A 26,702-nucleotide genomic window follows, 5' to 3' on the forward strand; every position below is an offset into this window, starting at 1 on the left:
GGGTGTGCAGTTCTCTTCGTACGCAGAATTCAAATCCCAAAGCTGGAGGAAGGGAAAAGGAGATTGGAAGAAGGACCAAAGGAGTAAAAAAATCCCCATGCCTTAAACACTTCTTTGATAAGAAAAGATCCAGCTGTTGGCAAAAAGTGATGTTTTGTGAGGGCATCGTAGAATCAAAGGCTTAAATATCAAGGAGATGTTCTCTCTGTAGCACAAACATGATTAAGGGTAATGTTGTGTTATTTCAGATTTTCATTATTCATAAAAGGAAAACCAGTAGTGCCAGATACACAAGAACAAAGCTAAACAGGCTTCGGAGGCCTTCTGGCTCTCAAATCTAAGAGAATGGAATAATTGGACTGTTTATTTGCCATGTTTCATATTTGTTTTCTTCTTAGAGGGAAAACACAACAGAGATTCTTTTCATTCAGAATAGTTGGTTTTAGTGCTAGGGATTGAGTTTTATGTAATTTGTCCCCTCCCTTTCCTCGGGCCATTCATTCTGTCTGCCCAGGGAACCAGGGAGGACCCCATGCTTACAGACATTCAGAACTGGCCCCAACTCTGGGACCTACCAGTACAGGGAAGTTCTAGTGAAGAAACCAGTGGACGAGGTGGCATTAAAAACACATTAGCATTTTGGGGCGCCTGGTGGCTCAGTGGGTTAAAGCCTCTGCCTTCAGCTCGGGTCATGATCTCAGGGTCCTGGGATCCAGCCCCACATTGGGCTCTCTGCTCAGCAGGGAGCCTGCTTCCCTTCCTCTCTCTCTCTGCCTGCCTCTCTGCCTACTTGTGATCTCTGTCTGTCAAATAAATAAATAAAAATCTTAAAAAAGAATAAACACATAAAAACACATTAGCATTAGCATCTTAAACAACTAGCTCCTAAATAGGAGTAGGCAAGACTAGGCTGAGTGTCTGGTGACCACCTCTCCCTTCCCCACTTCTTTGCTCTTAGGATGCATGTTACCAGAGTGTGACTGAATTTCCTTAGCTTCTCCTTCAGTGGCTGCTCAGTTCTGAGTACCTGTCCCAGGTACTCCTGGGGGAAGAGATGGTCATGGAGCAAGCTGCCCTCCAGGTGGTCTGGATTGAGGGAAAGCTGAGGGTTGTGACTCCGGATATTGGGAGGAGGACCTCCACTTGTAAGAATCCGGAATGTAATAAGGAGCGGAGCCTTCCAGTGAAGGTGGGTGTTGGCATTGCTGTGTCTAGTACAGGAAAGGAGACTCGTGGTCCAGGGAATCAAAAAGAGAAAAGAATTTAAAACACACTTATCTATCTATAGCACCCCTAGATGCTGTGGCAATATTTCATGGAGTAGTTCTAAGAACTTATGACAGCCAAACTGGTTATAACTTTTTGGTGAAATTCTCTTTCATCAGCTTATGGTTGGTGAGCATCTGCTGTGTGCTAAGCAGTTAGGTCTCAGAGTTAGTAATGCAGAAATAATAGCTAATATTGATAATAAAAGCTAACATTTATTATTTTCTGTGATCAATGTTCGGTGCTTATTATTTACTTTATAAACTTTATTTGTAGATAGTACTATCAGTCCTATTTACAGAATAGGATATTGAGGCTTAAAGAGAGATTATTTCATGCACCAAATTTATTGAATATCTTTAATGTGCCAATTACTGTGCCTTTTAGTGGGGATATAGTAGGGAGCAAGACAGATTAGATTCTGATTCTCATGGAATTAAATTCTAGTGAGGGGAGATAGACAATAAGCAAATAAGCAATTAAATAAAATGAAACTTACAGCTTGTGATAAATACTATGAAGAGAATAAAAGTTGATCATGTGATAGAGCCTGACAGGCAGCAGGGAAAGGTTGTATGAGTTATACACTGCAGATGTAGGAAGGTCTAGTTAAAAAGATGGCAATTGAGCTGAGACTTGAACAAAAAGATCCCAGCCCTAAAAATAACTAGGGTCAGAGCATTGCAAGCAGTGGGAATAGTGAGCACAAGGGCTAAGTTGGAATGAACTTAGCATATTCAGTAAGCAGAAAGAATCCCAGTGTAGCTGGAGTCCAGCCAGCAAAGGGAGAGTGACCTATATTAAGGGGCCATGGGACCCTGGGATCCCAATTTCTTTCAACTTCATGGAGCATCTAAGGGGGCAGTGAATGGGGAAAGAACCATGCAGTGGGCTGTGCAAAACAGATTTTCTTGTTGCCTCTTAGATTAAGCATGTCTCTCTCAGGTCCAGGATGTCCGGTCCTTCTTGAGCTGTCCAGGCCCTTTAGGAGTTAAGGCAGAGAAAATTGCCAAAAGAAACATGATTTTTTTTTTCTGGTTCTCTCCCAGATTATTTGCCAACAGATATATGAGTTCCCCTTTAGGCTCTGCTAAAACACGCAAGGTCAAGACTCTTGACAAAATATGCCATTTTTCTTCCTAATCTTTGCCCCGTTTCTTTCATGGACACCACCTCCCATCTTTCTTATTTAGTCATCTTTGATTCATCCTTTTCCCTGAATCACAGCATCTGGTAGAGTGGCCATTATGAGTCTGGAAATAGAGACATTTGAAGAAATTGCAGCTTTGTGGCCTCAAGAATAAGAGGAGCGAGACTCAGATCTGCTGTTGCCTTTTCCTTATGGCCAGGGACTTGTGTTTTGTTATTAATTAAGACATCAGATTGATTTCCAGTGTTCATATGAGTATTAAAAACAAATGACCTCAGAAAATTTATAAAAATATGTCTTATTATAAAAATTATCAATAAATTTGTTAATAAAAAGATTTGTTCAGATTTTCTTCTTTGTGAGACATCAAAGTATTTTTTATATATTTTTTAATTTATTCATTTGAGAGAGAGAGAGAGAGCACACAGGCATGGGGACCAGCAGAGGGGGAGAGAGAAGCAGGCTCTCCACTGAGCAAGAAGCCCAATGTGGGACTTGATCCCAGGACCCCGAGATCACAACCTGAGCTGAAGGCAGATGCCAAACCCACCCAGACACCCTGACAGCAAAGTACTCAGTGAAGAACCCACAACACAGGCATTATGACATCTCCCAAACTTTGAAAGCACACAAGCAGAAGCGTATGTATGCATCAGTGTGTGTGTGTGTGTGTGTGCGTGCGAAGATAAGGGAACTAAGGGATGAGGAAGCATAGAAAAATGGAGAGAGAAGGCAGTTTACCAGCAGTTGTTGATCAAGAATAGGCCAATATTACCTTAAAACCTTGCTATTCAAAGTGTGGTCCTTGAAACAACATTGGTAATACCTGAGAGCTTGTTAGAAGTGCAGAATCTCATGCCCCATCTCAGACCAACATAATTAGATTTTAACAAGAGACCTAAGAGTTCCCTATGCATCTTGACTTTGAAAAAGTATAGCCTTAATGATGGCATGTGTTTGGGGTTTTGTTCTTACCCTTTAGCTTTGATTATTAATTATTATAAAATATCATGTTGAGCTCAGGACTGAACTACTGTTTTATCAAAAGGTATCATATATAGTTTATCATGGCATTCATCATACTTTATGGTAATGGTGGCTTTCTTGGTCTATTTCCGCTCACTCTGATCTGAACTCCACAAGGACAGAACCCAGATGAGTGTTGTTTTATTTCCATATCCCTGACACAGTGCATGGCATACAATAGATAATAAATGTCTCCCAAAACTTGGCCTAGCAGAGCAGAAGATGGAGCATAAGAAATAGAGGGATGGATGAAGAAGATGTGATATAAGAGAGAGAATGGAATATTACTGAGCCATAAAACAGAATGAAATCTTGCCATTTACAATGACATGAATGGAGCTAGAGAGTATAATGCTAAGCTAAGTAAGTCAGAGAAATACAAATACCACATAATTTCACTCCTGTGTGGAATTTAAGAAACAAAACAAACGAACGTGGAGGGGGAAAAAAAGAAAGCAATACCAAGAAAAGACTCTTAACTATAGAGAACAAACTGATGCTTACCAGAGGGGAGGGGGTAGAGGGGAGGGACTAAACGGGTGATGGGGGTTGAGGAGAGCACGTGTTGCAATGGGCACCAGGTGTTGTATGGAAGTGTTGAATCACTAAATTCTATACCTGAAACTAATATCATAGTATATATTAACTAACTAGAATTTAAAAAAAAAAAAACTTGAAAAAAAAAAAAGAGAGAAACAGGGAAATCACTCTCCCTTTTTCGACTTAGTAAGTGCTGTTATTGTCATTTTTCCAAACCCATCTCCACTTCTTCACAGCCATACATAGAACTTTCATGCTGTCTTGCACACAATAGGTGCTTGATTTCTTTAACCCATTAAATAAGAGCTAGACAAATCGTGCCACACAGAAGCTTCTGGAGTGGAGATGGAGATTGGTGAGTAAAAGGGACCTGTCTGCATGGGTTTAATCTTGGCCCCAAAGAGCTACGGATTACTTTGAGAACGTGTCAGAACCGGTGAAAGAAATCTTGAGGTAAAAATCTAGAGATGAAGGCCAAAGGCACGTATTCTGTTGGGTTTCAAACGAACTCAAAAACAATGCCTCAAGAGTGACAGCTGTATTTAGATTAGATTCAAAGCAGGATGGCACCATGAGACGCAAGCAGGAGAGTTGCGGGTGTGGGGAAGCATGGGTATTATGGATGAAGCCAGGACATTGGGAGTGTTTGGTTTCTACCACGGGAAGCCACCCCATCTGTCTGTATGCTTTTCACCAGCGTAGGCTTTCTCAACCTTGTTGCTACCGGCATTTGGGCGGGTTGATTCTTTGGTGTGGGAGTGCTTGGTGCCTTGAAGGACGCGCAGCCGCGTTCCTGACCTTCTTCCCCGGAGATGCCAGTAGCGGCTCCCTTGCGTTGTGACAACGCAAAGTATTTTCACACGTTGTCAAATATCTCTGGGGTCAAAATCACCACTGGTTGAGTCTGTAGGAAAGCAGATGGTCTGTTGCTGTTTCGAATTACCCAGCAAACACTCCTGATGTACTGATTTCTTTCTTACATCTTTACATCTGGGTTATAGATTCTTCCTGGTCTCAGGACCTTCCCTTTGTGGAAGCTGGCCTCACCGATACTGTGTGAGGCCAGCTTCACACACTTCGGCCAGCTGAAGGTCGTGATGCTGTCAGTGCTGGCTTAGCAGCATGGTCTGCATAGCAAAACCTTGGAGCTTGATTCCATGTGACCAGCTGCTGGGGAGAAGGGCCCAGATGGATGCCGCGGAAAGGGAGACCGCATGCCTGGGCTGGCTTAGGCAGTAATCTCAAACTTCTCTGTTTCTTGGGGTCTCTTTTAATTATTTTTCTGGCAGCCCCTATTGATAGCCCTTAAAAAGAAATTCATATGAGAAGCAGGTTTAATAGTTTCACCAAGGGTGACGATTAGAACAAGCTGTTCTTCCTGCCCCTTGATTGGAACACTGCCGCTCTTAAGCTATTCGCTGTCGGTTTATCTATTGGTTTAAGGAAACAGCCCTGCAATTCTACGGAAATTGTGATGAATATTGAGCTTCTGTACTCCTGGGAAGCATCAATGTAATAAGGCTTCTCAAATTTAGCATCTGGGATCCTGGATCAAAAGACTTAGGGGAGTAAACCAACCTCCTTTACCTCAGCTCACTGTCTCTGAGGTGTGCTGGCAGGGGAAGGTGTTACACAGCACGAAAGATACAGATTTAGCCAAAGATAAATCACAGCATGACTATTTTGATCACTCTTTTATGAAGGGTTTCATCTCAGTGTTCTGCAAGATATGTCAGATTTACTATTTGAAAATGTATGTTCTATACATTTATTTTGTCAGGGGAAGTATACGTATTACCAGTGTGTGGTTTTTAATTATCTGTTCAATTCTAAAAGTGTTTTGGTTTCTGATACATACTGTCCATTATCTCTGTTGATGCAAAATCTCTTGAATTGTCCACAAAGACCTGATCGTGTGCTGGGGCACTGGGGTACAATTATGTGCTGGAAGTAAGCAGTGATCCTGTCTTTCAAGGTTTGGTCTTTATCTCCAAAAAACTCCCAGTAACTGATCAGTTTAATTAATGGGGTAAATGTAAATTAATGAGATTAATTATAGGTTGTCAAGTAAGAGCCAACTAATTAATTTTAAAGTTGTTGTTGTTGTTTTTTCTCTCAGATTGAGCATCACGTATTTACAGTGGAAAAAACTGGTTGACTTCCAAACCAAGTAAAAGTGACTTGAGAATTAATATTGTCTTCATAATCTAGGTATTTTCTCTACCCCGTTACAGTTAGAAACCAAGAGTGGAGTTTATTTATTTGAGGTACTATCAGGGATGGGCATTACCGATCTACCTGCCGAGAGGATCATGCGCTGATGTCCCTATGCTATCAGTCAGGTTTGTGGCCTCTCAAGGCCAAAGTCTGCACAAAAGGTTGTGTGTAGGGATTTAGTACGAGGTAACAGGGAATGGAGCTCGCTAATGAGTACTCTGGAGAATGCACTGAAGGGTATTAAAGGAATACCAATAGGCAGATAACTCAACAGATAAACAGGTTCTCATTACCACTCTACCATTTAGGGATGAGATTTCAGTCCCTGTCGGAGTTGCAGGGGGTTATAAGAGCAGATAATTTCCCTAGAAGAGTTGGACACTTAGATATAAGTTACTGAATCAAAATTCCTGTGAATGAAAATAGGACAGAAAGCAAGAGGAACTTGCTGATGAATACCAGTGTATTTAGCTGGGATCCACTGTATCTTTTCTCTAAGACTAAATCTATTCTAGAGGCCAAGACAAGGTAAAACCTTTGAGGAGGGTGGGATGGTGGTAGCTGGGATCAAGGGAGTCATACCCGAAAGCTATTTTAGTGGCCCCAACAGGAAACCAGGCCACTGGAACAGAAAAGAAGAAAGCCCGTCTGAGAGAAGATTTGAAGGCCAATATAATGGGACTGTAAGACCGATCAAATATGAGGTTTGAGAGGCAGGTAAGAATTGACGATTAACCCAAGAATGAGGTAGAAGGATTATAAGATAATTATGTTAGGGGGCACCCAAAAAGGAGCAGTTTGGAAGAGGAAGATTCTAAGGGTCACCTGGAAGATTTTAAGTTTAAGATTCCCATGAAAGGATGAAATTCAGTTGCCTGCTTGGCAGTCAGGGGGTATGGAATGCAGGTCAGAGGAGATGGTATCAGTTCATGGTCCACCTATTAAAGGCATGAGGCCAAAGAAGTGGATGAGATTACCTGAGGAAAAAGCATGGAGTCACTTTGGTGGCTTGAGTAGAGCTGGAATAGGGTTTTGGCTAACCTCATTTAGGAACTGGAAGAACAATGAAAGGTCATGAAGGAGACTGAGAAAGGACAATCACAGAGAGTATAGAGAAACTAAGCAAGAGCCATGTCCCAAAAGCCAAAGGAGGAAAAGATTTCAAGAAGGGAGCATTAGCAGTGTCAAATGTTCCAGAAAGGCTGAGCAGGATTCACTCATTGGCTTATTCAACAATTAAATTGTTGCTGAGTTACAAGCATTAGCTGAATGCCTGCTGAGTCTGTGGGAGGACTTCAGAATGAGGTCACAAAAGTGGCTCAAAGGTTTTCTGTTGTCATCATCAATGATATTTCACAGAGGATTGAAATGAGTGGCAACAATGATAGTCAGATCACAGTGGATGAGAGATGGAACGGAAGTTGGGGAAAGAGAGCCAGGGTGTGTACACTAATCTCCTGAGAAATTTGAGGGGAAATGGTAAAGAAAAATGGCCTAATCTGTAAAAATGACAATTAGAATTAGTTATTTCACCTTCACAGAATATCCTGTATGAATGATTTTGACCCATTGACTTCCAAAAGTTTTATATACATAAAATCAGGTGTGGTAGTGGACACGGAATTATAAGGCTTAGAATTTGTTTTTTTCTTTTTAGGAAGTTTATAATCTGCCTATAGTGTGTGCCTACATGTGTGTGTAGAGAGGAGGGTTTGCAGGTGGAAAGCTAGATACAAAAAGAAAATATTTAATGAACATGATTAAGTGTTAATAACAATATCTAAAATAAGTTCCTAGCTGATGAGGGGAGACTGCAGACCAAAAGGACTATGAATTCAGGAGAAAGGAAAGCCACCATGAGTGAAAAAATTCTTTGTCACAGTGAAGGGAATACACATGGGTCATAAAAGAAGACTAGGATTAAGAATTTCACAAAGTACGGAGCCTGGGTGGCTCAGTTGGCTAAGTGTGTGCCTTCGGCTCAGGTCATGATCCAGGGCTCCTGGGATGGAGGCCTGCATTGGACTCCCTGCTCATCAGAGAACCTGCTTTTCTCCCTCTCTCTCTACCCCTCCCCCGCTCCTGCCCTAGCACACACGTGCACTCTCTCTCTCAAAGAAATAAATAAAATCTTAAAAAAAAAAAAAAAAGAATTTCACAAAGGGAAGACAAGAGGGTAAACTTCACTCCAGAGCTGTGTCTCTTCCCATAGAAAGTAGCGATTGTGCCCCCCGCCTATCTCCACCCTAGAAAAGGGCCTCAAAAATGAAATCTGCCCTTTCAGTTCCTCAACCAGCAGTTTTCCTTTGGTTCACAGGTGGAGGGTACATATGCTTCCTCATTCCTGGAGTGTTGGCTCTATTATCATAAAAGGTATCAAAGTATCAAATATGCAAGAAACCTGTTACCAGACAGCAGGAGTCTTGAAAACCTCAGCACTGTGCCAAACGACAGGAATAAAATGGGCCGGGAGAGGGAAGCGTGGCATGCCATCCATGAATTTGCAAGCAAGCTCAGTGCTCTGCAGAGCAAGGAGGGGAGTGGTTCTTCTTCTGATTGAGTCAGAGCCTGAAGTCTAAGGTCAAGATAAAGATATTGGAATTGCACATCCATGGGCACATCCAACCCTAGCATCTTGTTCTGAAGGCTTTTGTTCTGAAGGTTCACAGATGAAATTGACTTGATACCTTCTCTTTGATGTTTATTAAGCCTATAATTTTGTACAATTTGAAATGGAACTATGGCCAAATCAAGGGACCAACCAGAAGTCCATCCCGGAGAACCTGTATAGATAACAGTGGGAAGATACTGAATTCAGGAGGGTTAGTATTTAGTATAAGAAGATGGCAGAATGTAAATATTTAGTTGCTGTTCAAAGCAACAAGGGAATGGGGTAAATTTGATTGCTCAATATCTGCTAAAATCTTAGACAAATAGTAAAGATGAACCTTGTTTTCAAGAAACATTTACAAACCTAAGTCCTACAATTTAAATAATTTCCTTTCTTGTCTTCCCTCCCATCTGAACTTGCACAGCTGTCCCAATGTATATTAATCTAAGTAATGTTTTCTTGGTCACAACTGAATCTATGTTTTCGTGACTAGGGATGCCACCCCAAGAAAATAACTGTAATTTAAGGCTTATAGTCTTTTTATGGAACTTTGGTCAACATGATTTTATTTATTCTTTGTAAGAATCCCATGGAGTAGGTATGGAGAGTATTTTAATTTGGCAAACGGGGAAACCAAAGGCCAGAAAGCTTAACAATCTGATGATCCATCGGTTAAATGGTGAGTTTGTGATTGAGCTCGAATTCGAGGCTTGTCTCCCAACACCCATTTTGCACAGCATTCATTACCCAGCTTACTTTAATCTGAAGGCCAGACTGCATCAGACCGAAATCTGAGTGTTGGCCAAGGCTGTAATCTCATCATCGGAGGCTGAGGCTCCTCTAGCAAGCTTGCTGCTTGCTGTCAGAATCTAGTTCCTTGAGTTGTGGGGCTGTGGTCCTTAAGCTCCACGTGGAGCTGCCCACGATTCCACAGGGTTGGGAGAAACACTTCTCCTTTCCCAGCTTGGGTCCTGTGATCGGCAGTCTGAAAGTTAATTGCTGTTAGATTGCCAGGAGAAAAGACGAGGTTTATCTCCACATGCACAGTGTACATGCAGGATCACTCCGAGATGAGTAACCCACTAAATAACTAGGAAGAATAGGCTTAACCAAATTAACTTAAACTAATAAACTTAGCCAAAGGGTGACAGGCAGGGCTTCAGTGGGCCAGTGTGGAAGGTTATAATGAGTAGCTGAATTTATACTTCCTAGTGCTTAGGGTCAGTCTGTTCTCAACCAAGAGAGGTCACTGGCAGCTGTATTTTCAGAAACTCTGCTTAAATTTAGATAAATGTTTCTGTTTGTGGCTGCTGATTATTCAGATGTTTTCAACTTAAAGTAAGTTTCATACCACTTTGGTATTAATCCCATCAAAGACCATATGACCCTCTCTACAGCACTGCACTGCTTTTCTAAAACAGACAGAACCCTCTTGCTACTTGTTGTTTCTGTTTTATGGGTTTACCTGCCTAGGTCAGGCCCACCCAGGATAGGATAATCTCTCTTTGGTTAACTCAAAGCCAATTGATTAATCTGAGGAAATTTTCCCTTTCTGTATACTAGAACATAATCATTAGAATGATATCCCATCATATATACCACCCTCAAGGGGAAGGGAATTTAACAGGGCATCTGTACTCAGGGTGTGGATGTTTTGGGGGCCATCTTAGAATTTTTTCTACCTCATGACATGATAGGATGAGAAGCTAAGTCCAACGCTCCTGGAGACCATAAAATGAGCTTATCACACAGATTCCTTACATTTTTGAGTTAATAAAATGGATGTTGCATGCTAGTTGGTTAGACCAGATGACATCAAAGATCATTCATGACAGTAAGCAGAATGGAATAACTCCATTTGTACATTCAGGAAGACCTTTTATTCTTGAAACCAACTCTGTTTTTTTCATTCTCTTACCTGATGCCTTGCTTTCAAGTATAGAGAGATGCAACATGAACTTTTTTTTAGAGATAAAGGGCATGAGCAGGGGGTGGAGAACAGGAAGGGTCAGGGGGAGAGGGAGAGAGAGAATCCCAAGCAGACCCTATGTCCAGCATGGAGCTTGACTCTGGTCTTGATCTTATGACTCTGAGATCATGACCTGAACCCAGATCAAAAGTCAGACAGTTAAATGATTGAGCCACCCAGAAGCCCCTGCACATGAACATTTTTAATTAATTTACCTTCATTGAAATTTCAAGTATTTATTTATTCATTCATTCATTTTGAGTATAGTTGACACAATGTTACATTAGTTTCAGGTGTACAATATAGTGATTTAACTCTGTATGTTATGCTATGTTCACCACATATGTAGTAAAATTCCAAGTTCTTATATTAGGCAGTTGGGTCTATAGGCCTCAAATCCCTTTGTTGATGCAAAAGAGTTGTTATAGCCTGTATTAGTTAACTGTTGCTGTGTAACAATTTATCCCAAAACTTAATCACTTAAAATAATGTAGTTTCTATGGGTCAGGAATCCAGGCAAGACTTAACTGTATTCTCTGCTTTAGGGTGTCTCACAAGGCTACAAATCAGGATCCTTGCGGCGCAGGCAGGATGTGCTTCCAAGCTTAGCCATTGGCTGTTGACAGGATTCCAATCCTTGAGGGCTATTAGATTGAAGGCCGTATTTCCTAGCTTGTCATTGGCAGGAGGCCATTCCAGTTCTTCGACACATGGGTCTCTCCAACATGGTGTTGTGCTTCATCAAAGTCAGCATGGGAGAGAGTAGCAAGATGGAAGTCACAACTTTTGTTACCTAATCTCAGTTGTGGTATCCCATCATGTTTGTGTTATTTAATTCATTAGAAAGAAGTCACCAGATTGGGCCCCTACTGTGGGGCTTAAGGAGGAGGGTAATGAATGCCAGAGTGCACAGATTGTTGGGGTCTATTTTAGAAGCATGTCTACTGCCTGAATGAAGGAATGATTTAGCAGACTGAGGAGAAAATGATAAAAGTGCTTGTTTCAAAGAAATGAAAAATGACCTCTTTCACTCCGTTAACTTATTCAGAGCCAGAGCAAATGAACTTGGTTATTATGGGTTCAAAGTGGGAGTGAGCAGCTCTTCTCGGAGTGGAGAAGGCAAATCAAACCTAAAATTGAGAGGCTAAGTTTAGAATCAGGGTAGCAGCATTAAGTATCAAGTCCAGGGTAAGGTTTGGGGCTGTAGACAAGAAAAAGTAAGAGGTGAGGAGTCCAGGAATACTGAACCAGTGTAGATGCAAAATATCTAAGACCAGATAAGGCAGAAAGGTTGTGGAGGCAACCAAGAACCGAAGAAATAACGCTTAGCACTCTTGTGGTCAGGGCTCTCTGATTTTAAAGAACCATGGTGGGGCCAGGCTTTTCTTCTGTTACTGAAAGTCCTAAAATACCATTGTATTTTTGTTTTATATTCAAACAAATAGAAAATTTTATGGTTTAGTGAAAGTATTGAAATTGGGGAGGAATTACTATTCCAAATGAAATCAAAAGCCATAAAGATATTCCTTTTTTGGCCAACATTAAATTACGTATTTTTTCCCCAAATGCAAAGATAGTGTTTTGTATTGATTGAAGATTTAATTCTTCCCTCCAAGTAATGCTTGCATCTGGTGCCTCATTCTGCACCAAATGCTGGACATGGACCTCAGAGTCTTCTAGCTTAGAACAAATATTAGTGGGGGCACCAATGGTTTCTACCGACAGCTGTTTCTAATTTTTCTTTTAACATTGCCTTATTTTGATCTTATATTTTCCTGAAATGTCAACAAATAATTTAACTAGAGACTAATGTCTTTCATAGGATTTTCAAAATTGGTGAATTTCCTAGGTTTTGTTTTGTTTTTCAATTTGCCAGATAGCCACATGTCAGAACAGTGAAACTAAAGTCATACTGAAAATAAAGAGTCACTCATTTCTGGAAAAAGAAACCTAGTCATATTTAATTCCCTTTCTCCTTTCTTCCAGTCATGTCTTCTACTAGATTATGGAGGTAAACAATTGTTTTCATCCACCTTTTTTTTTTCATGTGCTTGGAAATTAACTTCTATTTTTCTTTTAATTTTATAAATTAACCCTTATTTTGAAGGTTTATTTATTCATTTGTACCTATTTTAATCCTAGAACATTTGATGATAGCTCTTCTTAAACTCTCCTTTTTCTTTCTTTCTTTAAACCTATTTTCTCTGTATATTGATCCACAGTACCGTTTGTTCAGCTTTTTCATTTATATTAGCAATTGGCTGAACAGCAACTAATAAATCGATATGCAACAATTTAAATCCCTGCTAAAATTTGCCAATGCCAGATCCCAACTGCCAGTTCTGCTTATTCAGAAAATGCTGACATTTTCTCCCCATACCATGTACTAAAGATAAATAGATCAGATAGTACCAGATTAAATTAAACATGGCATTTCTGTATTTTCGGGTTACTTTGCATTGTTTAAAAAAATCTAATAATTCTGAGGAGTTAGCTGTTCCAAATCTTAAAGGTTATCATTTTTAAGGTATTAAAGTATTTTTCAAAACATTTTCTCTAACAACTTACAGAGGTGTCTGCAGTTCATATTCTTGTGTTTCCTCTTGGCTGTTTAATGTTCGACATAGACGGGTAGATGTACATAGAGAGATAGAAATTGATGTCGATATGGAATATAGACAAAGATAAATATTGCACCACTGGGTGGGGCGGGGGGGGGCGGGGAGCTGGAGGGCCGGGAATGGCTTCAAATAGCTTATCAGGCAAAGGCCCTGAGGTGATGGATGCTAAAGGGAAAGGGGAGTGTGTGTGTGTGTGTGTGTGTGTGTGTGCTGGCTGGGAGGAATGTAGGAACTAGAACCAGGTGTGTGTTTTTTCATTTCGAGAGAACTAAATCGGGAGTAAGACAACACGGTCTGAGGAAGCCTGAATAACGGATGGGGAATGATGATATCTGCCCTTACTAATGTGTGAAAAATTTAGGATACATTAATTTCATTTTACCTGTTTAGTAGGTTGTGCCCAAGAATTAAAGGAGACTTTAAAAAATAAAATTAAAACTTGAAATAATTTTTCTTCACAGGTCCAACGGTATTTTAAATGGCCTTCTATATTTACTGGCAAATCATGTACATTTGTTGCTACATTTCTGGAGTTCTGGTATTTGTAAAAGCCAAAAAAAAAAAAAATAATCATAATTAAATAGGCTGACCTCGTTCTTTCTAGAAGAAATTCTTCCAAATTTGGAAGCCAACTCCAAAGAGAGCTTTCACTGTTGAGAGGAAATATTTGCAAAGAAAATAGTCTGTCAGTTAATTTTTTAATGCTGTTCGTTTTGTTAACCTCTAAGAAAAATTGTTTATTCAATATGTGAAAAGTGATTGGCCTCATCTGAGTTCATAATTGTTCAAATGCAGGGTCAGGAGTGATGTTAAATATATCAACATCGTACTGTCTGTCCTCTTGCTTATTTCTCCCTTTCTCTATAGGGACCTCTTGTCCTTTCCAGAGAATATGAGGTAGCAATTCATATGTTGATCAAGTGCCCATTCATTGAAACAAGTTACCTACCAGTTATCTACCGTTAAAATCAACTCAAAATGGAGGGAAGGGGAGTGGGCACCTGGGTGGCTCAGTGGGTTAAACCTCTGCCTTCGCTGGTGATCTCAGGGTCCTAGGATCGAGCCTTACATTAGGATCTCTGCTCGGCAGGGAACTTGCTTCCCCCTCTCTCTCTGCTGCCTCTCTATCTACCTATGATTTCCCTCTCTCTCTCTCTCTGTCAAATAAATAAATAAATAAAATCTTTAAAAAAATTTTTTTTAAAAAAGTGGAGGGAGAGGACAAGATAGTAGACAAAGTATTTGGGAACCAGTGAATCCCCATAAATTCCATGTTATAAATGGTCACTTATGCCCCCTGTATGGAAAGACAATCCTAATGCGTACACTAAATTCTTTGTTTACAGAAGTAGAAGGTGATCGTTTTTATTCATAATATTGATCAGAAGGAATTTGAACATCATGTTATAATCAGATCTGTTGATGTGCTATGCATGCTATATAGGCTATAAAAAGGACCCTCTTAAGACCTGAGACCGAACTAAGCAAATATTGCTTATTATTTCCTTTCATTCATTTAAGGGAGAGAGATGGATTTTGCAAGAGGGAAAGAAGTTGGGAAGAACAAAGGACTGAACTATAACCACATTATGCCTTGTTATTTTTCTAGGATCTCACGATTCCTTCAGCTTCTACATTGATGAAGCCTCACCAGTAGGGCCTGAACAGCCAGAAACCGTCCAGAATTTTGTTTCTGTGTTTGGAACTGTAGCCAAAAAGCTGATGCGGAAATGGTTAGCCACTCAAACAATGAACTTTACTGGTCAACTAGGAGCTGGGATCCGTTATTTCGATCTTCGAATTTCCACCAAGCCCAGAGACCCCGACAATGAACTCTACTTTGCTCATGGCTTGTTCAGTGCCAAAGTCAATGAAGGCCTTGAGGAGATTAATGCATTCCTCACAGATCACCATAAGGAGGTGGTATTCTTGGACTTCAACCATTTTTATGGGATGCAGAAATATCACCATGAAAAACTGGTCCAAATGCTGAAAGACATCTATGGGAACAAGATGTGCCCAGCGATTTTTGCCCAGGAAGTTAGTCTGAAGTACCTGTGGGAGAAAGACTATCAAGTGCTGGTCTTCTACCACAGTCCGGTGGCTCTGGAAGTGCCCTTTCTCTGGCCCGGGCAGATGATGCCAGCACCCTGGGCCAACACCACAGACCCGGAAAAACTGATCCAGTTTCTTCAGGCATCCATCACGGAGAGAAGAAAGAAGGGCTCGTTTTTTATATCTCAGGTGGTGCTGACCCCCAAAGCTAGCACTGTGGTCAAAGGAGTGGCCAGTGGCCTCAGAGAGACTATCACAGAAAGGTAAGTGTCCTTCAGGTATAAGAGGAAAAGCTTAAGGAATTTAACACACATTCTTAAAGCCGGTAACTGACAGAGCTAAAATTTATACTCACGTGTATTATTAGTTTCCTAGGGTTGCCACACAACATAGCACAAACTGGGTGGCTTAAAACAGGAGAAACTTGCTGTCTCCCCAGTTTCAGAGACTAAAAGTCTGAAATCAAGGTGTCAGCAAGGCCCACTCCTTCTGACGGCTTTGAGGGAGCATCTTTTCCATGCCTTCCCTTGAACTCTGGTGATGGTTGACAATCCTTGGTGTTCCTTAGCTTGTAGGTAGATTCATCATTCCTGTATCTTCACGGGGTATTCTCCCCATGTGTGTCTGTTTCGTCTTCTTATAAGGCCAGGCATATTGCATTAGGGCCCACTCTAATGATATCATCTTACTATGTCTGCCGACACCCTACTTCCAAATGGGCCCTAGGAATGGGTACAGGGGATTAAGACTTCAACCCATTTTTTTCTAGGACACAGAACAACACGTAACACCATGCATCTTGACTCCATGTCCAGTTATCTTTTCATAGCGCTCCTTTTCACATTTGTATAGCACTTTATTACAAAGCCTTTTCTCTCCCGCTCACAGAATCTTTTTATATATCTAATTCCATTTGATCTGCACAGCAAACCCGGGAAGTTGTCTTTCAGATAAAAACTGAGGTTCAGAGATGTGAAATGTTTTGCTTAAGGCCAGTTGGACAATGAATGAGGAAATAAAGGTGCAAATTCCATTCTTCTCACTCTCTGTTCTAGTCCTTGCTCTATACCAGAAGCAAGGATCACTCTCCAGAGTATGGATATTTCATTTGTCAAGCCCAACCACGTATGTTGGAGTGGTGATTACTTGTAACTATACAATGTGAGCAATCACCAAAGATCTCTAGCTCTTTCCCATGAGTGTGATACAACGTGCAGAATTGCACATATCATTTATTCTTTTGAGTTCGTACTAAACAATGCAAGTATTGTCTGAAGGTAAAATGTAATTCTGATCAGACTTTTATCTTTAACTTTAGTTGATATTTTGAATTGGGGTAAGGAGATAGAGGATGGATATTTTGCTTCGGGTCTTTGTAGGGAAAGACAAGGAGATGGGCGGTGGGGGAAGGTTAGGAGGTGAAATGATATGGATGGCCTCAAAGTATGGCACATAGAGTAGGGAATGGTAGATGAAGCTTGCAGTGGAGCAGGAGCACATTCAAGAAAGCATTGAGCCAGGCTAAAATAAAGATCTCATCTTGTGAACAATAGGGAGGTAGATAATGGCATTTAATGTCATAGTGACTTGACCAGATCTACATTTTAGATAGATAACTGGTGTAGCATGGAGGCAGAGGACTGGAGAGAGTGGACAGTGAGGAGGTGATTAGCACTGTTTTGGCATGGTGATGCAAGCTACACTGAGGAAGGGAGAAACCCCGAAGGGTAGGTATGCCACAACAAAAATTAGGATTCTGTGATGACAATTTGGCTATGAGGTATGATGGGAGAAAAGAGTTAGGGATAAAGTTTCTTCTTGAGAAGTAGAACAAGTGATGTAGACATTTACAGAATCAGGAGACAAAGACACAGGGATTTAGGGGAGGAGCTGGGGAGGCTTCCTTTAGAGTTATGTATACAATATGAGCCCTTTCTGCTTCTGCATTACATCATTTTCCATAAAGTGATGGATTTGATTGTCTCATGTGGCTTGTCCACGTCCCTGTAGAACCGGAGACATGAAATTCACTTCTTGCTCAATTTCCACAATTATTTTTAGGCTTTATTGAGAATTTGAGGCAACAGGGTAGGTTTTATAATTATGATAATACAGATAATTTAAAATTGCATTTTAGAATTGCCTGTAAGTACAAATATTCTGGCCTGGGATATCTCACCCCAGAGACATCTGTATGACTTGAACCCCATCCTTGGGTCTTACGGCTGAAACTTCTCTTCCACTTTCTTCTCCTTGTCTTTTCTCATCTCTTTTCTTCCCCTACCCCCACATTGTCTTGGAGATGCCACACTCTAGATTATTTTTCCAAATTATTCACCTCTCTTCTGGCCCTAAGTCTCCGCTAGTCCCATCAGAGTGTTCATCAAACCAAGAAGGTTTTCTATTTAACAACATACCTTCTATGAAAGTTCATGTTTTGGTAAATAACAACTTACCACCTCCCTTATACCCTTAAAAATGAGGGAGTTATAACATATACATATAAGAATTTGCTGTTCTCAACCATACCACGGAGGCCCCAGATCTTGAGGAATTCCTGAGGACTTACTAGAGGTGGGGAAGAGGCAAGAGGGGTCTGAGACTCAGCCAACTCCAATATTCCTTATTCTCACTACATCTTTAATGAAGGAAGCTTCATTTCTAAAATTTTACACGTTGGTCATGAAAGGAGTCTTCCCATAGCCCTTCCAGCTTTACCTTCTGTTGCCTGATTCTATATTTAGGAGAACACTTTTCCCTATATTATGCCTGCTTTGCATTTGGCCAAGAACCATACCCTGATTTTACCTGTGTAGGGAATAGCCTTTGGGTAGTCAAGAAGAAAAATCTACTCAAGGAATAGATGACTTTCATTTTTCTCCCTGTGGTGTTTCATGCACCTAGGTCTCTGCAAGTTATAACTTGAACTGCTCTTTGGTTAATTATGCTATAGCACAGGGTTAGTGAAGCAGGATTTGTGGGAAAAAGATCAAATAAAGTACTGAAAATTATATATCTACACAACTGTCTCAAAATATTCACAATCTTTAGCATATAAAAGGCACTAACAAGCATTTTAGTGAATAATCCTATTTAAATTGAACTAATGCAATGTTGTGCAAGCACTTAATTTTTTTTTCCAGATAGCACTTATTAACAGCCCATGGAATTGATTTTGAAAAACTGTCCTCAGGCATCTGCTCTAATTCAGAACTTTTCACTTGCCACTGGCTTACTTCTCTGGCAGAGTAGAGCTCTGTCATTGAAAGGAGGAAAGAAGTGGAGGGTGGGGAGGATGGTGGGAAGAAAAAAAATCTAATAAATTGAAATGAAGACCCTATGGATAGTTTTTTCTTCTCTCTAGGATTATGCAAATTACCTGCAAACAATTTGCAAATGTATCTGAACCTGGCCAGGATGAACAGAATTTGCCTCAGAAGTACTAGAAAGACCTCCTTGTAAACAAATTACATTGCCTGTATTCTGCATATGATATATGTGTGAAACTCAGGTTTTGTTTTGATTTAATTTGACATATTTCAGCTGTCTGCGAGGGTTATAGGAAAAGGTCATTGTCTGTCCGTGGATAGTGCCTTGCAAAGGTAATTTACTTACCTCTGAAACAGTCGGTGAAAGAACACTTGATTCCCCAGGGACATATTGCTTCTCTTTCCTCATCAAGTGATAAAGCCCACAAAGACAACTTTCTGCCATTTTCCTCTTGCTATTGTGCACAAATCTGCTCATTCAGAAAGTCCTCTGTTAACACCAAAAGATGTAATGAGACTCTCTTTTGCCACCAAAGGAGAAGTTACTAGGCGATTTTAAGACCTTTCTGGGGCTTAAGTATTTTCATCTGCAAAATTTGGAGTTTGCCCTAGACTATCTCCAAGATACTTTCCAGCTCTAAAACCCTACAGTCCTAAGATCCTTCACTGGACTAGTTTCCCTATCACTTTTTTATTACGCCTAATTTTGTGGCTAACAAAACTCTAAGCACGTGCATTTAGAAAACAGTGTTTGAAGCTGTGGGTGGTTTTCAGGGAAACTGAAGTCAGCCCGCATTCAGGTAGTGTGGCTTTCAATCCGGCCACTGGTTCCAAATACTGCAAATGCATTTTCCACATTTTAGCAATGCCAAAAGACACAGATTTTAATTTCTTAAAGACCTATTTTTAATTTATTTTTCAAACACCAGCTTTTGCACCTCACCCCCACGGAATTCACACATTCTTAAAAAGAAGGTGTGCAACTTGAGTCAAGTCCTTCCCTAATTTGTTGAGGTTTATTAAATTATAGGTTTTGTTCGTTTAAAAAAAAAAAAAAGTCAGTTAGACCACCTGTCAGAATATTCAAGAAGCAATACGTCTTGAGAAGTAAATTGATACTGAATTAATTTAGACAGTGTTTAAACAGGCCAACAATTTAGATGATGATGATGATGGTTGGTGATCATCTGTTTTAAGAGTTCCACATCTGCTTAATACTGTGCCAACTGCCCTGACCATTATCTCTTATTATCATAATCATTGCCTTGAGGATAGGATAGAATTTTCAGGATGTAATTGATTGTTGGTTGGTTGTTAATAAGCATCCGTGTGACCCAACTGAGAAAATAAAGGCGACTATGTTTGTTGAGTCCACATCATGTCCCAGGCAAAGTGCTACATGCTTTCCACAAATTGTATCTGTTCAGTCTTCCTTCCAACAAGGTAGGTATTATTAGATACATTAGAGATGAAAAACCGATCCTCAGAAATGTCTAGTACCTTGCTTAAATTTCCCATATTAGTTTGACAAAGCTAGCTCATTATTTGGGTTGATTTGACTCCAAGTTCTATGCTTCCTCCTGCAAACTAGGTAAAATCCACATTTCTTAACAGTGGTACGTATAATACGTTATCTGTCATCTTGGAAGGCAGAGTCACGTCCAGGGGTTTGGGAAGGTCAAGTGAGCCACAGCTGGGATGGACAAGGCTATGAGAAGAGAAGCTTTGAAGCGTTTGGCTTTTCCTCAAGAAAGCATACCCAGGTAGAATGCTGTCGTGGGGGCTCATGGGAGCCACACCACCAAATAACAGAAAGGAAAGGAACTTAAAGATGACTTGGCTTAATCCTCATTGCCTTGTGCCCTTGCCTTGTGCCTCATTGCCTTGTACCAATTTGACTGTTTGCATTGAGTAAGGAAATTGAGGCCAGAGGAATGCTAAATAATTGCCCAAGTAATAGAGGCAACTGGCAGCAAAGATGGGATTAAATCCAGGTCTCTTGGCTTAAGAGGCAGAATTCTGTCCTCGACACCCCAGGGAGGGATGAAGACAGAGGATGGGCAGGAAGACTGGAGAGGACCAGAGAACATCAGGCTGCAGGCATCAACACGGAAGGGCAAGCCGGCTCTCAGTCTACACTGTGTGAAATGTAACAAGGTGCCCTGGAACCTTGCCTTGAGAGGTCAGAGGTTAAGTCTGCAGATGGGCCATGGATTTTGTGCAGAGCTGGCCTTTCCTGGGCTCTTTCTGCCTTATGAACACAATAAATTCTAATATTTCCATGTAAAGGGGACACACCCCAGCTCACAACCACAACTCACACAACACTTCTGCTGTCCAGTTCACCCTCTCACTGCTGGGACCCAGCAGGGTGGGGCTGATCCCTGGGAAGTTGTTCACCAGCAGCACCCGTCCTCTGAGGAATTTTAGGAAACTCACGAAGGGTGGAGACTCCAAATGGTTCAAAGACAGCTCAGGGTGACAGGAGAGAGCACCAGTCTCCATGAGGAGTGGCTTTCTGGCTCTGCCCCCCTGGGGCCATGCCCCCAACTAGGTCAGTGCACCCATGGAACAGCTGATAAAGGATTAGTCTGTTCAGTAAAAGAGAGAGCTGCCTCCTTGGGCTATGTATGCCTGCAGAGAAAGAATATCAAGGAGAGTATGGAAGATCCGTATTAGAATAATCCCCATTTGTAAGATGCTTTCATCATAAGATTTCATTTCTTCAACATGTACTTATGGGAGGTGACATTTATTCAACAGGTTTTATTCTCAATTTGCAATTTAAGAAACTGAAGGTCAAAAGTGCTAAATAATTTGTTCAGGTGAGACTTGAACCAGTGCTAGGATCAATTCAAAATCTAGGTCCTTTGAATGAGTAGAAGGAGAAGTCAGGCTTGTAAATCAGAAGGAAGCATCCGGAAAGCAAGCCTCTTGGCCAAGGGGCCATAGTTATGGAGAGTTTATTCAAGTTACTTAACATATAGGGTAGTATTAGTTTGCAGAGTAGAATTTAGTGATTCATCACTTACACATAAACATCCAGCGCTCATCCCAAGTGAGTGCCCATCCCCACCTCTCTCCCCTCCAGCAACCCTTGGGTTGTTCTTTCTAGTGAAGAGTCTTATGGTTTGCCTCCCTCTCTGTTTTTATCTTATTTTATTTTTCCTTCCCTTCCCTTATGGTCACCTGTTTTGTTTGTAAAATTCCAAGTATGAGTGAAGTCCTATGTTTGTCTCTCCCTGACTTATTTCACTTAGCATAACACACTCTTGCTCCATCTGGGGTCGTTGCAAATGGCACGATCTCATACTTTTTGGATGGCTGAGTAATACTCCATTGTATGCAGACACCCATCTTTATCCATTCATCATCCGATGGACCCTTGCGGCTCTCTCTGTAGTTTGGCTGTCGTGGTGGACACTGCTGCTGGATGGGCACATGCTCCCCAATGTTTATGGCAGCGCTATCAGAATTTTACGTTTCTAACAGACTCCAGGTGAGCCCTTCTTTGAGTAGCAAACTGCACCTCAACCATCCCCCGCAACACATAAACTTGGCTTTAGGAAACCTGGAAAGAGTTAAGCCCGAGATTTATCCATCCTTTTCCAACACCAGGTTCCGGTAGGTCTTCCTTAAATCTTAGCCATAACCTCACTACCCACAGACCCCGCCAGATTTGTTCTGTCACTAAAGTAGAGCTGCTCGGCACTGATGTCCCGAAAACCAGTCCTCTGCTCTTCTCTCTCATGCATCATCTCTTATGAAAGGATGTCTCATGTCACTTATCTCCGTCCTTGGTTGATGGTGCTGCAGGAACATGGACAAGTCTTAGGGGAGGGAGCCTTCCATCCCTTGGGCTCAGAAGCACATTCCTTTGCAAGAAGCCTTAGCAACTCTGAGGCTTGGTGTCTCCCACCAAACCCAATGAACATTACAGCACTTTGCAACCCCGTGGCCTCCCCAGTCCTGATTTCAAACAGTAAAAAAGAAGATTCTCTAACAACTTCTAACCATGAAGCCATGTGACTCACAAGTGACTTCAGCCTGGATCCTGCTGAGGTATGACTGGAGGGAGGGCTATCTGTAACTCTCTCTGTTTCCCAACTTTTGACCTAAGAACTTTTAAAGCAAGAGTGTACATAAGAGCTCTCTCTTGTCTTCATTCTGCTGGTGTTGTATGATTGAAGTACAGGTGAATGCAGGCAGGAACCTTTCATTATCCGTGTCAGGAAAGTCAAAGATGAGAGCGGATGTCCAGCTGTTGGGAAGTCAGGTGTCCATTCAGCGCCTGGTGAAGATTGTGTGTGTGTGTGTGTGTGTGTGTGTGTGTATGAGAGAGAGAGAGAGAGGAAGGAAGGGAGGGTGTACATGTCCAGGGGTGTGTGTGTGTGAGAGAGAGAGAAAGGAAGTATGTGTAGGGGGAAGGGAAGGAAAATACATATACTTTTCTTAAAAGCATGGCGTAGGATAGAGGTTCACCCACTTCAATCTCTCTGGATATCAGTTTTCTTATGGGGAATTGCTGGGCAGATTGAGTTTAACATCTGAAAAGGAACGAACAAAGGGTGTGGCTGGAACGCCCAAAAAGCTGAGAGCAGTTGGGTTGGTGGTGGGCAAATGAAGACGGAGAGGCCCGCAGCAGGGCGTTTAGTCAATTGGGTTGTGGCACAATAATCTGGGGACCTCAGCCAGCGACTGAGCGGGCAGGGAGGCTTGTCTGTATTTGGAATGAGCTGTAAAAGGTCCTGTCAGTAGACACGTTAGTAAGTGGTGTCTGACTCGAGAAGTGAGGTGGACCAGATGTGGACGGCACAGGCCCCATACTGGGGTACAAGGAGGAGGACTTCAGGCCTTTTCTCCCCTTTCTGCCGTGTGCCTACAGGGCTCCTGATGGGGAGTGCAAGTCCATCCTGCTGAAAGCTCATCTAAGGGGACCAGCTCCACTCTAGGGAGACCTTTCCTAAAACTGAGGGAAGAGGAAGTATTGCCAAATCACCAGACACAGTTACGTAGTTGACCGTGCTGAGCTTACTTGTTGCCGCAAAGAACACACACCACTGGGAACCACGAGTCATCCGTGTGTGTGAGTGCTGTTAGGAGGGACTTGTAAGCCCTATAGAATGGGGGCTTAGGCTGACTGACCTAGGGGAACGTTTAAGGAAACAAGGTTCTCTCTAGATAGGATGCTGTCCGAAAGCGAGGTTGATTCTGTAAATGGGTACCTCCATAAGTCTCACCTATAGGGTTAGAGAGGATAAATTATAATCGATAAAGGAGAAGCGGCCTCATTTATTTCAGTGTGGGGAGGTAGAGAGGTAGATGTTTGGTTACTTTGGGGGTGATCTTGTTTCTGTGCTTAGACAAAATTACAAAGTATCCTTTTTTATCTCACTGTCTCACTATCCCAGATAATGTTGTCTGAGGCTGGTGTTCTGGGAGGTGGTTCATGTCGGACAGGAGAATAATAGGCCAGCTTCCTGATGTCAGGGGTTGCTTTTAAGTTTCTTTTCGCCCTTTCCAGTGCAAAGCAAGGAAGAAATAGCACTTATTTCCATTTGCTTTGAAAGCCTCTGGTGTGAAATCAGCTTTCCCTGTGCTTTTCCCTTGTGTTGTTTTTCTCAGGGAAACAAATGAGGCCCTGTCTATTCAGAAGCCCAGGCCATTTTGATAATGAAGCCAATCCAAGAGTTTGGTGATGCCCTAGCCCAGGGTTTGTCTGCTGAAAACACGAACCCTCCGCATTGAGCCCTACCCCCAGTCAGCTGGCTACTCTTTCCCTGTAGTCTTAAGTTTCTGCCTATCTCACTGCGCAAGGGTTGGAATCCCAGGTGGTGACCATCAAAGGGGTTGGGAGTGAGAAAGAAATATGAGAACACGGCGTTTTGAAAAGGAAATTGCTGATCCTTTAATATTTGTGAACATGCCAACTTCCCCAAATTTCACAACTTATTGAGGGCAGGAAGAAACAGGAGGTGAGAATCAACTGTTACATTTACAGTTGAATTGTTTTCTTGCCCTTTTTGGGGGGCAAGGGGAGGCATATTAGTCTTGGCCTTGTTTGAATGGGTGCCCCTGAAGGCTCATTTGTGTTGGCTGTACTTGGTAGACCCAGCTTTGCATGACTGAGCTACTCATTAGTAAGGGTGACTCTGACAAGTACCAATACTTCTCTAAGTGAGGGGCATCAGCTAATCCTCTCTGTCAAGAGGTGAAAGGAAGAGGAGTTGCTCTACCTGTACTCCACCTAGCAAAATTCTTACATAAAGCTCAAATAGCTGATTGATACCACTCTAGGCAATGACATTGCAACTTTTAATTTATCACATTCAGTTAATAAAATATTTTCTTCCATAATATTTTCAATAGAACAACAACAATTTAAAAAGCGGAAAATACAACATTTTCTCAGACGAACTGGCCGTGGCATTTCGGAAGAAAATACTACCTCCAACACTACAGACACTAACACTTGGCTTCATGGTAGAGAGCACACATCTCCCGGCTCTTGATCTGTATGTCTGGGATTATAGCCTCACTCATTAACTTATTTTAAAGTAGTAAAAATCATTAGACAAGGAAAGATAGAAACTTGCTTGTCATAATCAATTTTTTTTTTTTCGGAAATCAAAAGTATAGCTTGCATTTTTGCTTTAAAATATTCCTTCCTGCCACCCCCTCATCACTTATTTCCCTGTGGTCTCAGCTGTTAAAAGAGAAGAAGCTTACCAGTTGCTTCTGGAGCTGTGACATCGTTTCGTGCAGCAGCGGAACGCGGCAGCGAGACTGTAATGTGCGATTTCATTAGCGAATGCTAAAAGCACGGGCTGCCCTTTGGAAATGTATGGGAGATTTGGCCAACATAAAACTCACCATGTCACTGCCTCCTGTGTGAATACTAAGCAGAAAAGCTGTTGCCAGTACGACTTAACTAAGGTTCGAAAATGAACCTGTCAGGAGAATAACTAACACAATCATGAGTTACATATGAGTGCACATTTTTCAGATTTTTTGATTCCTCTTTGAAGAGTTGAATTTCGACAGCCTGTTTCTCCAGATACAATACTTGTAAGAAGTAGCTTGTAGTGAATCGATTGTAGAAGTCTGGTTAGATCCCTCAGTCTAAGTTCCGTCTGTTAACAGACACCATATGCGAATTTGGGGGAGATGTGATGAATCTATGGCTAAAAAGTAGCCTGGAAACTTAGCTTTATTCCTGTCTTGGTTTTACATTTACTGGCCAGCAGTTGAAGGTTTATTTAGTGAATTTGACTCATTGCCATTCACAAGCAGAGCAGACTGAAGAATATTATACCTTTGGACACACACACCTCATTCATTGCCATGGTGTGCCTACACTTTACCCATGTGTCTAAGCAGCCCCCAAAGAGGATATGGCCAAGGACTCTTGTATCTGATAATGACTGAGAGACTCCTTAATGCCGTGAACATGGATGGGGACATTTTGATGTCTCCATGACATGGGCCATGCAAAGAAATGCTTATTCAGTGGTCCGCCATTTTCTCTTCCAACTAGCATGAGGTAGCCAGATTTAGATTGAAAAGGTGGTGTGTGTGTGTGTGTGTGTGTGTGTGTGTGTGTGTTTTGAAGGGATAAGAAAGAAGTAATGAGAATAAGTAGAAATGTACTTGTTTCTCAGGACCTGTGAGAGTACATTCCTTTATTCCTTCTCCATGAGGAGAGAAGAGTTTCACATGCAGTGTGTCCTTATCTTTCAATGGATGGTGGAGGAAGTGCTCAAATACCCAAATGTGGTATTCTCTCACCTAATTCCAAGATTGTTCTGGAGCATGCATTTACATTCTTTTAGCTTTCTCTAGACCTGATATTTTCTTTAGTGTTGTTCTTGAGGTATTTCTCTGGCAATTTCATTGTGAAATTTTTTTTTCCTGTCCCAACATTGCATGGCTTATTATATTTGTGATATTTTGAGGTTTTTCTCTATGACTCTTGCTA

At 41.4% G+C, this 26,702-nt stretch overlaps 1 protein-coding gene across 1 annotated transcript in view; it reads left to right on the forward strand.

The window, feature by feature from the left end:
• Nucleotides 1-26,702, forward strand: part of PLCXD3 (phosphatidylinositol specific phospholipase C X domain containing 3) — a 173,738-nt gene that overhangs the window by 96,671 nt on the left and 50,365 nt on the right. Inside the window, exon 2 of the mRNA XM_044232438.1 lies at nucleotides 15,010-15,718. Coding sequence (XP_044088373.1) covers nucleotides 15,010-15,718 — 709 coding nt within the window. The remainder of the gene's footprint in view (nucleotides 1-15,009; nucleotides 15,719-26,702) is intronic.

Source organism: Neovison vison, chromosome 1, assembly GCF_020171115.1.
Source record: "Neovison vison isolate M4711 chromosome 1, ASM_NN_V1, whole genome shotgun sequence".
Lineage (NCBI taxonomy): Eukaryota > Metazoa > Chordata > Mammalia > Carnivora > Mustelidae > Neogale > Neogale vison.